Source organism: Wyeomyia smithii, chromosome 2 (assembly GCF_029784165.1).
Source record: "Wyeomyia smithii strain HCP4-BCI-WySm-NY-G18 chromosome 2, ASM2978416v1, whole genome shotgun sequence".
Taxonomy (NCBI): Eukaryota; Metazoa; Arthropoda; class Insecta; order Diptera; family Culicidae; genus Wyeomyia; species Wyeomyia smithii.
Window position 1 is genome coordinate 184,878,259 of NC_073695.1, and position 12,977 is coordinate 184,891,235.

The 12,977-nt window shown below is 37.9% G+C and overlaps 2 protein-coding genes across 2 annotated transcripts in view; both read right to left on the reverse strand.

Annotated features, from left to right (window-relative positions):
* Window positions 1-7,191, reverse strand: part of LOC129723729 (uncharacterized) — a 152,583-nt gene extending 145,392 nt beyond the window's left edge. The window contains exon 1 of the mRNA XM_055678119.1: window positions 6,606-7,191. Within this exon, the coding sequence (XP_055534094.1) occupies window positions 6,606-6,714 (109 nt within the window). The 5' untranslated portion in view covers window positions 6,715-7,191. The remainder of the gene's footprint in view (window positions 1-6,605) is intronic.
* Window positions 7,192-8,448: 1,257 nt separating this feature from the next.
* Window positions 8,449-10,728, reverse strand: LOC129723726 (Golgi pH regulator). The gene is made up of 6 exons (XM_055678115.1): window positions 10,523-10,728; window positions 10,181-10,451; window positions 9,727-10,128; window positions 9,492-9,673; window positions 9,234-9,419; window positions 8,449-9,180 (listed from the first exon to the last, which is right to left on the reverse strand). Exons 1-6 carry the CDS (start codon window positions 10,562-10,564, stop codon window positions 8,911-8,913), a joined length of 1,353 nt encoding a protein of 450 aa, XP_055534090.1. The 5' UTR covers window positions 10,565-10,728; the 3' UTR covers window positions 8,449-8,910.
* Window positions 10,729-12,977: the final 2,249 nt, after the last annotated feature.

Consider the following 12,977-nt stretch of genomic DNA (forward strand, 5'->3'; position numbering starts at 1 on the left):
TCAAGGCTAGAATCCATGAAAAGGCCTTTTCCAGCCTTCAACAGGTCCTCGACAGTCAGACTCGATTCGCTGACCACACCGTCAATCTCAACTACGCGAGCTGGAATGTACACGTGGTACTCCCACGTGAAGAGCTCACAAGCAGCAATCTCGTTTGCTTGCTTGAGGTCGGACACCAAAACACGCAGCTTATTCGGGCGTACTTTAGTAATTTCAGTCACGGCTGTAAACCGTGCCAGATCTTTACAGATTTGCATTGTGTTCAATGCTTTCACTTTCGGCCGGAAAAATACAGCCCCAATACCAGCTTTGCCCTCCGGATACTACTTAAGCCGATGGGTAGCTTCCTGCGGGGCTCCATTTTTAACCCTTGGAACTTTGTATCCGGGAAGGCTAGGCGGTGGAACGAGCGGGTGTTCATCCCCGCTTTCGGTCATGCCACTATCGTCGTCCATGTTGGACGCGTGAGGCACACACGCAAAATGCCAATCAGTAAATAATATTGTAGAAAAAAAACCAAAAAAAAACTACTTAGCTTATGCAGCCGCTCTCCTTCACAATCAGCGCACGGGCGATGCCAATCTCTGCTTGCTGCTTCCTTCCTTGGTTGTCCGATCGACCAATGCAGCCAAACGGCCAAACCGAATTTCTTCTGGCAGCGACAAAACGCACGGGCTATTGTTGACTTCTTCTTCTTTTTGCTGTCTTCAACAGCGACGACGGCAACGAGCAGCAGAGCACAATGCACGGTGACCTTGTGGGCGAATTACTGGTCGGCACTATCGAGATCGAAATAAAATTGCGACCGAACACGACGAGAGCACAACTCGGAAATGACTCCTATACTTATAGCCGCTCCTCGGATCACATTCCAGAAAATATTTATTCATTCTTGAATACAGTCAATTTTTGTCGAGTTTCAGAGCATTTTCTTCAATTTCAATATTTTATAGAATAATTTACAATAAAACCTACTTTTACGTCTCTTTGGTACGTCGTAAAAAGAAAACGACATGAAATAATTTGGGCATGACCGACACACACACATTCTTGTTCACATTTAAGAATCAAAAGATGGCATGTGTTTTTTTTTTTGTACAAGGAAATGTTTGTAGATGTCCGAGGAACAAACTTGAAGGGAAGTAAAGGTTTACTGGATACTAAAAATTGTGCTAAAATTCACGAAATTGAATTTTAATGAATGGTAAAAATTATAACTTTCCATGCTGATTGTCAGCCACAGCAGCTCCTTCTTGGGGAACTTGGTTTGTGAAATAAACTTCACCTCGCTGCTCAATTTCTTCGTGGGGGAAGTAAAATACGAAGTACCCTGCCAGTCGTTGCCATCCAGGGTGCAATAGGTTTCACCACCGCCATGTCGTGATTCGCCGGGTTAATCAACTTAACCATCTTAATTAGGCGCTGTCATTACCTGCAGTCTTGTGACGGGATGGACGGGACTGCTGCTTCCTGACATGTATGTCCATGTTCGCCAGGTACTTTTTAACTGTTTGGCCGGTTGCACCGACCTCTCGGCCAAGCGCACACAGCGATGAAGCCACGTTTCCCTTGGTCTTCTTCTTCAACACCCTTTGGAGCTTCTTTTAATTCAGGGTCGTCCGGAATCCGGAATCGGGCTTTCTCTTAATGCTATGATTGTTGTCCCATAGTGCCAGGATATTGTAGATGCCGGAACGGGCGTATCCGGTGTTCACGAACTGCTACACGATGTCCTTTTCGACGCGACGGGGTGCCGTTCTTTTAACGAGGAAACTTCTGAACGGAGTAGCTTTACTGTTTTCACCATCACGGTTAGAGTTCAAATGATAGGGTTGTCAATTTTTTTCTGCTGACCCCTGGATCAATATGATTGGTGCTGCGTACGTAGTTTCGTCAGTGGGTGTAAAGGTAAACCCTTGAAAAATTGTTAGCTTTTGTCCATTTTTTTAACGCATACGTTATTTCAGATGTTCTAGGTTCTTCATATCGTTCATGAGTTTATTCATCTATGAAAATACACCTTTCCTTAAAAATCATAAAAATGTGTGATCAATAATACATAGTTCACAATTTACAGAGAGCCAACAGATGAGATGAATAATTCAGGAGCATTCTAGTATATACACTTTATTCGGAGTATTATACGTCAGACACTTTTATTGTAGAAAATAACTATCTGAGAACGTATTGTAGGGAATCAATAATGCTTCGAGAAAATGTACACCCAAAATATGTTTATATAAATTGGAAACAAACATTAAATTCTGAATAATTCTGAATGTTGACACTTTCATTCATAACAATCTTGCTGGTAATAAGTCTAGGATGAGAAACTTTAAACATTTTTTTCAAAATGGTTCAGCTTAAGAGTATTTGGTGACTCATACTTCAAAATCCTATTGTACAGGGGGTCACCGTGAAAGTGATACACTTTATTTATGCCATAAAATTAAAACTGATGAATATTTCTCCTTTAGTTATTTTCATTATCATGGTAGACTAGTAAACATACAGTTAAATCAGTTCAATTCAAATCTTTTGCATCCGCAATTGATTACGGCCCGCAAAAGCTTTTCAAAATTATCACTTGCCACTTCTCCTCCAAATGATTCTTTAGCACAAAGCAGCAAATGGTTTTTAATGACGTGTTGTGTAGCATTCTTTATTATTTTTCACGATCCTGTCGATGAATAGTTGTGATAAATTTTCCCTGTTGGATGTTGCTCCCAAAACCATCACGGTTGAAGCATTCTGAAATCGTTCCAATCCTCTTTTATCGGTTGGGATATCACGAAGACATGCTTCGTATACACGATCATTCTGCTTGTTCAAAACAGCCCCCAACTTTCCTATGAATTATGTTGTAAGCAGCGTGTGTCTTCAGTGGCAAACGAGATCTGGCAACCCTGTCGGCAATTTTTCTGCAAGATAATCCGTGAATCTTTTGTTTCTTGAAAGCTACGTATCCAATGTGATTATTGATTAAAATCATAGTGTCATGACTCATGAGTTTATAACCCATATTTATTTCACGAGCCATTTTCCTTGCTGGCCGAGCTGGGTTAAGCTTCATAGGGTAATTGCTCCTATATTCATCTCAGTACCTTTATTCATCTCATCACGCCTTTTTGATCAATTTATCGTCATAATATACCATATTTTCAACGTAAAACTTTCAACCACTTGACAAAATCGAGAAGCAAATAGATTTACTTTCAAAATGTGTAGAAATTTGACGGTAAATTTGACAAATGAGAGAAATAAGATGAATAATGATATAGGATGAGAATATAGGTGCACCTAGCAGTTAAGATGAATAATGGAGCGAATAGCCTACGTTTTTTAACTGCTTTGAACACCGCTGCAATTCGCACACTTGCACACTTCTGTTCTCCGTTTCTGCTTGGGGACAACCGAGCCAGTTTCTTCAAATCTACTGATGGTCCTGTACATAAATATTGTGCTCAAATTCAAATGTGACAGCTTCATTCTGATCTATATGTTGCTCATTTTAAGACGATATAAAATCTTGATTTGTTCTCTATTGAATCTATTGTAATTTTTCTCTGAAAACAAAGTGGAACAGTGCCTTTAACACTTACAAGTGACCAAAAAACATGTGTCGCAATCGAAACAAACACAGTTGATTAACAAGATCCGATGCGAAAAAGGCACTCAAATGTATGTATCACTTTCACGGTTACACCCTGTAATGTTGTAATATTGCAGTTTGATTCAAATTATCAAATCAAAAAGCTTTTGATGTTCAACTTCTTAGATGCATTCGTCAGGTATTTCCGAATTAAATTTAGATTTTTTTGTTCCTGAACCCGAACCCGAAAAAATGTGAAATTTGGATGTCCTCTGAAATTGAATGATGTAATCTCAGACATCATTTCCGACGTCATTTTAGGAAAATTTACACGACACTCTTTAAAAACCAGTACAACAAATGTATGCTCAAATCATTGCGGAGGACAGAGATTGGTTTATTACGTATTGAACGTGACTTTATATTACATTATACGTTGAAATCTTTCGAAGGGGTCCAGTAGTTCGACCTTTTTTTATTTCAGGTAGAGGTAAAATCTACAGTCTCTAGCCCATAATACCCCCGGGACGACAGCTAAGTATTGGTTCAGCGAGCGGCTTTTATCCTTTGTGCAACCTCCTGTCTCTATTAAGCTAATTAGCTAACTAACCTGGAGATTGGCAGTTAGCTAGCACTGGCGTGTCGGTGGTTAACCTGTCGCCTGCTTTGCAACTCTAGGACTATTTGAGAGGCGGCTGCACAAACCGTCCTCAATATGTCCGGGTCTTCAGACATCCTCTGAACTAGGTTGTCTGGAGTAATCTCTGGCCCGCTCACGCAAAACAAGGACATACGAAGGAGACATGCTGAGCAGTCTCTTTCGCATCCACGCACCCGGGGCACATGGGGGACCTCACATGCCCGAGCCTGTGTACATACTATCTGAAGCAGCCACGAACTGACAGGATCAATATCAGGTGGAAGTTAACTTCTCCATGGCGCCTCCCGAGCTATCCGGTTACGTCCGGAATGAGTCGGTGCGTCCATCTAACTTTCGCGGAATTGGACCATTCCTGCGGCCGAGATGCTGCTGATGGCAAGAAGTATACGCGTACTGCCATTTACCGCCGAGCTATTCGACATCATTCGAGATAGTGCTGCAGTAGCCGTTGAAGCCACCTTGCAAGCATAGTTGACGTGACTCTTAAATGTAAGCTCATCGTCTACCATAACCCCCAAGAGCTTCGAAGATAGCTTTGAGGTAATGGTGCAGTCTTCGACTCTGACCACCACCTGTTGCTCTGATTTGCGGTTATTCACAACCGTGACCTCCGTCTTATGGTGCTCTAACTCTAGTTTCCTGGAGTGCATCCAGTCTTCGACCTTGCGTATACGATCACAACTTCTACAGGAACTTGAGTTCCAACACCCCGTCGTACATGAAATTCCACAACACCGGTCCCAGAATAGAACCTTGTGGAACTTCTGCGGTTGTTGGGACGCACTATTGACCCTTCTCTGGGTTTAAACGAGTACTCGATTCTGGATGTAATAGTAGTTCGACCCTGCAGATCCTCATGGTCTCAATTGCGAGATGGGTTCAGTGAACAAGAATATTTGTTGGCTGCTGTAGTGATATATACCTACATTCATAAAGAAATATTAACGGATATGGAAATTCTGAAAAACAGAACATTCGCGGATTTTCTCACAAAACACAGCTGAGAGGGTTGTCAAATCTCGTATACTGCTAAATGTACACACTGCCTACAAAACCAACCAGTAGAAGAAAACTGGGACGATTTCGGAGTGCTGGAGCTGTGATGGTTCGAGGAGCAACATCCACCAAAGCAAAGTACCCACCGATATTTATTGATAGGAGCGTGAAAATCAATAAAAATTACTGCTTACAACACGTCATCAAAAACGGTTTGCTGTTTTGTGCCAAGAAACTATTTGGAGAAGACAGTTTCTGCTTTCAACCGGAATCAGCGACAGTGTACGACGAATGTTCTGGAGTTGTGCGTGCAGCTTGTGATAGTTTTGCTACATCACCATGATAATAAAAATGGAACGAGAGAAGAAATGTTCAACTGTTTTACCTTTATGGCATAAATAAATCACTTATTCGGTGACATCCTATAAGTTCATTCAATAGTTAAACGGACTCTAAATTTCAAGAGTCCGTTTAACTATTGAATGAACTTACAGAAACTTTTTTATGCTATTAGCATAACAATGTAAAAATATTGTTATTGAAAAAGTTCATAATGGTGGCAAATCAGACGCTCGTGATTGGCTCTTCATAGTTGTGTTGGATAAGGTACCATTCTTAAGAATAACACAAAACTAAAACTTAAAAAGGAGTTTATGTAAAAATAAATAGAATAAATTTGAATAAAACTATTACTTTGAGTTCAACATTTTCGTTACATATTTTATTAATGTAAAGGTACAAACATTAATATTCAAAAATATTAATATGAAGAAAAACTCCTATGTTAGAATATATCTTAGGTGTGTTTTATCCTATTGTATTTTTATTGAATACTTCAACCCTCCGTTTTTGACATTTTCGAATTCCTGAGAAGGAACTTGACAGCAAATTGAATCGCAGCTTAAAATGTAGAAACTTTGAATCATCTGTTATAAAGACATCTGTTATAAAGACATATCAAAGTAAAGAAATCAGACGAAAGAATTATAAGTTTCCGTTAGACTCTACTAGAAATTTGAGAAGTAAATATTGAGTTGGTCCGCAGTCGAAACACGTATTTGTACGGACTAAATTCAGTATTTACTTCTCAAATTTCAAGTAGAGTCTAACGGAAACTTATAATTCTTTCTTCTTATTTCATAAATCACTCTATTAAGACGCTCAATATAGATTTTTCAAATTTCACATATTTCAGTGTTGTGTTGCATAAACTTAAACCGTCAATAGAATACCTTCAATTTACATATTTATTAAAGACTAGATCATATTCACATCATGCTATGTATCCAGACTACATTTAGCTTCCGTTTTATACCGCGTGTTATAAGACACGTTTAAGCTAATAATAAAACTTACCTTCTTCGATATCACCCTGCAACAATTCCGCGATTTCATCTCGCTTGCCGTTCTCACTTTCTGCATTAGAATTATAGTTAGGCAGCTCTTGACTTGTATTACAGCCCATTATAACATAAATCAAGTACGAGCCAGTTTACGTAATTTTTATATCTAACCATCCACATGTGATCATGGCATCACTTATCCATAAAAAAACATTGAGTCTTTTCTCTTTGAAAACCCATCTATCACCACATCGGCTATTAAGCTAACAATGTAACTTTATAAACAGAAACCGATTTTCGATCAAACAATTCATTTTGCTTCTGCTGAGCTGCATCTCATAGGATCCGAATTCGCTATTGTGTAATTGTGTAATTTAGTGTGCACCGCATAGTTTTTACACCAAGTGAACAACAGTTAACAAACTAGTATTGATTTTGTTTCTCTCAACTGCAGTGGTAACAATTATACTACGCAAACAATCGATTGAAACGCCATGCTAACACAAAGCAGCAAACTCAACGCGCGTGAACTCATAGCATTTTTTTCTACATAAAAACACAATTATTAATTCAAATTGTCGTTAGATTTTTTTTATCAATCGTGAAACAGACTCATATGCATAAAGCACGTAATTACTGCATATCCCAGGCACTATTATACATGGGAAAAATTAGCTCTGCTAGTTTGCAATAAGGCGCGAAATTTTCTTCATTATAGTTCAACTCCATTGGCACCACTTCACACCACTTTGACGAATAGCCACCAATAAGCTGTTTATCCTTTACTTAGCGATTATATCACATTGTAAAACACATCACACCATTTCTCTTCGATTGGCTTCGAGAGAGGATGTAATGATAATTGTGGTGATTTCTAGGTTCCACACACAACCTAGATATTAATCAGCCTCGTTTTTACTGTTTTCGAATAATTCGTCCTGTTTCATGAGCGCACGACGTTCACTGTGCATCTGGACATCCATCGAATTCTGTATTATTAAGCATGCAACCATTCGGAGAGAAGGCCCAATTGAAATGAGTGACTGTTTATTTAGGAGTAAACAGTCGGCATGGTGATCAACCTCGTTATGGACTATCAGCTCCGGGGAAAAGTTGTGTGGGCAGTCTATTTGAGTTAGATGGCTTTTTGTTCCGTCGCCACAGTGCGCACGGAAGGTTTAAGGTCTCGTTCCAGTTCTGCTTATGTAGACGTGTTTGTCGTGGTATATTTGATGAATATTTTAGTAGGTTGTTGCATACAAATAATAAACACAATTGAATTGAAAATACTGAATAGCACACTCATATAGGATTTAAGCAAAGTTCGTATTATAACTAAACAAATTGGCAAATAAAAATTCAACATAGGTATCACTCAGGCCATTCAAAATATGTTATGGAATGGAACAGAGAACATCAACTAAATTTTTTTTTTTCAATGTTCGCTTACTGTCTTTAAAAGACGGCATGCTTTTTGAGAGAGATACCTTTGCGCTCCAAAACCTATCAGTGTTTAATTCATTTTGTAAAATTTAAAATACTATTGTTACAACAATTTTCGAAGCTGCTCCATAGACTTATATTTTTTGGAAATATTTATAATTAAGACTGACATACTTTCAATGTTTTGTTCCTAGTTATAGCCTGAACATGCAAGTATCGCATCATAACGTTTTCTTTTCAGAACTACGAAATGTTGATCAGTAACCTCAACAAATTAACTCAAACGTAGAATAAACACGCTTTTAAGTCCACTATCTATTCAGTCTAATGACCATAAACAAACGCATTTGGCATTTTGCTTTGTTATTGCATGTTACAAAGTGGTCACGTCATCAAAAGAAAGCAGCTAGTGATTAACTTAGTTGATTTTGGGCGCATTTATTCCGACTCGCATAGCTATACTTGTATCTGTAAATTCATTGCATACTGATCTAATAGCATTTATACATCGTTCTTAGTAATTATAAAAGGATTATGTACATTCCGCTATCTGCTTGTCCTCATTCAACGACACAATGAGCAAACTGTTTTTATATAGTACGTCACACACTCGCACTCTGACGAAAAATAGAGATTGCTTTTTTTTTAGGATTACTAGTTCTCTTATATTAAAAAATAAACAAGAATCACAATGAATCGAACCAACCGAACAACGGAAACAATTGATAAATTATCTGGAATTTGCTTTTCGTTATTCTAGCTCCTATAAAGTTTTTTTTCCAAAATTACATGCACTTGTTTGATATTATTCACTTTGTCCGTTTGATTATTTGCTCCACAGTTAACTCAGGTTAAATGCTAATCCTACGTACCTGTTACATGCTTGTATCTACGTTCGGTGGTTTGTGAAGCAGATAGAGTATAACTATCGTTGTCAGGGCGCTCACCAGAAAGATTACGTCGAACCAGCGGTGATAGAAGTTGAAATGTAAACCTCCGAGTACCTCAGTGATTATGACCCTATACTCTGCCGGCATGTTCATTCGCATCAACAGTACAGACGAGCAGAAATACATGCCCATAATTTGCGCCAGCACTAGCACAATAATATTGGAAGATTTGCTCGAAGATATCTTGTAAAAAAACTGAAAAAAAATATAAATAGTATATTCGTACACGCCATCGGGTAGACAATCACCTTTGTTAGTGTTAGCAGCAGACCTCGGATAGATGTAACAACGATACAACCAACTAACATAAATGATACATGCTGACTCCAAAAGGCAATATCCATCTCGAAACCGCACCAATTAACAGCAATTTCAATTCCACGTGTGACAGGATCTTTTTTGCCTACGCGATCGAAAATTATATTGATGGTACACTAGAATAATGAAACATCATATTGCCAAATGGTAACCAATTAGATTAATTATAGAGAAAAACTACAACATACTATAAATATTTTCCACAAACAGTATAAACTGAAGAAATGACCCAGAACGTTGAAATATTTGCCTTGTAAAGTGGCTGCCCATCTTTCTCGCTCTTGCATATTTTTCAGTGAGTGAGCTTCAAGAAACAATTGCCTTGACAATTCTTCCAATGCTGAAATTTCCAGTCTGAGCTGTCCGATATCTAGATAATAGACTGTGCTTAGTAAGTATTGTTACAAAACATGTTTTCCTTACTTTCCGCACCCGGTGGCCTCTGAGTCACACTGCTAATCATGCCCCATATACCGGGTCTGGCATTGGGCTTCGCTCTCCTTCGGTCTAGTGCAATTCGTTTCTTCTTTACCAGTATCATGTCCATGGTTTGCATAAGCCGTCGCTCGATGTTTGCCACATCACTCTGCGAAACTGGTCTAATGAAATAAGACATGCTAGTGTATGGGTAGTTAACAGCACCAAACCCGGACAGAACCGCCATGACGGTCACACCAACTACGCCTATTCTAGAAACAGCTTGTTCAATAGTGAAAATTCCTTTGTTTACACTAAGCAACGGAAAAGGATCTCCGATTCGCCAGAAAACGTAGAGGTAGCAGAACCAAAACATAGTCGTTAGAGGTTGGACCCATTTTTGTGGAACTAAAATAAGATTAATCAAAGATCAATTGTAACTAGATATAAATTAACATACCAATCAGAATATTATTTATGCAGGAGTACACTATATGAAATGGAATCAACGCAATTACCATAAACAACAATAGAGTCAATCCAAGCCGCCAGTGAAAGTATCGGGAACTAGAATCCAGGAAACCGATAATCTCGAATATAATCAACTCGAACATTGTCAGCGATAGAGCGAATGTAGTAGAGAAAACCAATTGCACGAATACATGTCGGATCTCGTAATTCCGGAACAATTGTTTTACGAAGAAAATCCATCCTCCGATGAAGAAACAAACCTAATTAGAACGAACGCCGGTACCGGTTAAAAATGCAAGTGGAGAAAGCGAGAAATGCACAATGTATATACCTGCGACACCAGAATAATGATGGTATCTTCGAGAAATCCCATGTTTTGCTAGTCTTTATCGTACATCTGATGCCACGAGAGCATTATTTTGTAAGAAGGTAAAACTGCAATTGATTGTAAATTTCACTAAAAATATGTAGCACAATACTGATGATGATAACAATAATTGCCGAGTCGGTGGAGATTGTTGACGTTTTTTGACAATTCTATTTCAATGACATATAATAACGGTAGACCAGTCAGTGAACCGGTGTCTCATGCCAATGGAATTAAAGTAGGTACGGAAAACGGCTTAAAGCAGAGTCTATGTTTATAATATAAAGTCGCGTAAAGTTGAAACCAATGAAACAATTTAACGTCAAATAAATCGAGCAATGTAAATAAACAAGGTGATAATGATATGAGTGGATGAAAAGTGTTGTAATTCTAGAGAAATATTTCAAAAGTTCCTATTTGCTTTGATCGATTTTTTGATCGATCACTTTCATTCAGCCACCACAACTTATTAAACACCTTTTATAACACGTTATTTGCACAAGTTGATAGCGGAGGGATCACTCTAGCATTCTGAACGGAAACCACGCTTGAAAGAGTTACTGAACCATTATCAAAATAAAAGGGAGCTTCGGAAAAACGATGAAAGCAGATAGGACCTTTTGAAATGTTTATCCAAAATTGAGTGTGATAAAATATTAGTTTTTCCGAAGTTTTAAATACATATTTGAAATCCAATAATAAGCCTGTACACTGGTTCAGTGACATTTAACAAAGTATCACTGGTGTAATCTTTTGAAACTATGTACCTTGTGAAGAATTTTGAAAAACGATATTCGCTTATACATGGTGAAGAACAGAACTGTATAGTTCTTGGCATCAAATGGTACAAAAACTGCATTGCCGAATGATAGGTTTTCTCTTTGCGCAACTCTCTATAAACATATAGCGAATTTCTTTATTCCACTGTGTTAGGGCAAAGAGGTGCCAGGTGAATACAGTCGCCGTTCGATAACTGCAAGTCTTTCAACTACAACGCTTTTTAACTGCAAGACCGATAGCTGCAACAACTTGGTAGTTATCGGACCGCAATCCGTCAAAGCTGATGTCAAAGTCATATTTGACATTGAAGTGACAGATTTCGCGGGGGGATTCTAAATGCATTCGAATATGAAAATTGTTGAATCTCTAGAAACATTTTAAGAGGACTTTTTCATTTCTCTTGTTTTTTTTTCGATTTCGTTTACTTGTCTCTTCATTCTAGATGGGAGATTATAGATCTCCACTATTAATCAATGAAACAAAATCACCATGAACCACATAATCACTTTCCGTAATTATTATAAGAGAAAGAAATGATTCCTTGTGCATTGTTTGGCTAGCTTTCACTACTCAGCGAGGCAGTGCATAGTAGATCACAAACAATATTTTGTGACCTAGCGTTTAATAGACCATTTTAAGAACGATGTTGCTTTTACTTGCGTTATGTCAGTGGTTTCGAGATTTCTGTCAAAATTTCATTCATGAATTAAGTTCAAAAACGTCTCGTAAAATGGTCTATTGTAGTAATGAACTTTATCTTCGCCTACATATTGGTTACGTGAAGTAGTTACTAAAACGCAATAGATTATGATGCGGAAATATGAATATCAAATTGATTGATCGAAAAGCACGTTTCGACATCATTAAAAACAAAAATGGTAGTGTCGGACCCCCCTCTAAATTTTGGCATGTGTCAGATGTTGCAATTATCGAACGGCATTCGATAACTGCAATGTAAACATGTTGCAGTTAGCGAACGACGACTGTACTGGGTCAGAATCGAGCGAATGAAAAAGGGTTTTGACAGCAGTTAGGTTGCTTCCAGGTCTGGTGGAATAATGAAATTCGCTAATAGAATCTGGTTTAAAGGGCTTTGGTTTGTAAACAGTGATGACGTAGAACTTAAGAACGAGTGTTCGGTAGTTGAGCAAGTCCACGCTATTTCGCAAATCGATTCTGATCGACCATTTCAGGGCCAGTATCGAAATGATAGATTGTGTTACAAAAACAGCGCGTTGGTTTTGTTCATGCTCTTAGCGATAATTTATAACAATAACAGAAAAAACACATAAAAAAATTCTGAGTGAAAATGACAAAATATTTAAACGTCCATAACTTTATGTTTTTCATTTTACTATCACCAAATTTTGACAGATAGTAAAATTGTCGTCTTCAATGTGTAAAAAAATAGATCCTTAAAAAAGGTACTTTTTGAGATATTTTAGATTTTGTGACAATTTGGAATATTTGGCCCAGAACAAAAATATTTTTACAGTGTATATATTTTTTTTAGAATCACAATTTTATTACCTACAACTCTGCACCATTTCAATCAAACAAGTCGTTTTGCTGATTTTGCTGACAAAAAAATTTATTCATTAGTCACATTTTTGGATAGGCCCTTCTGAAACAGCAGTCG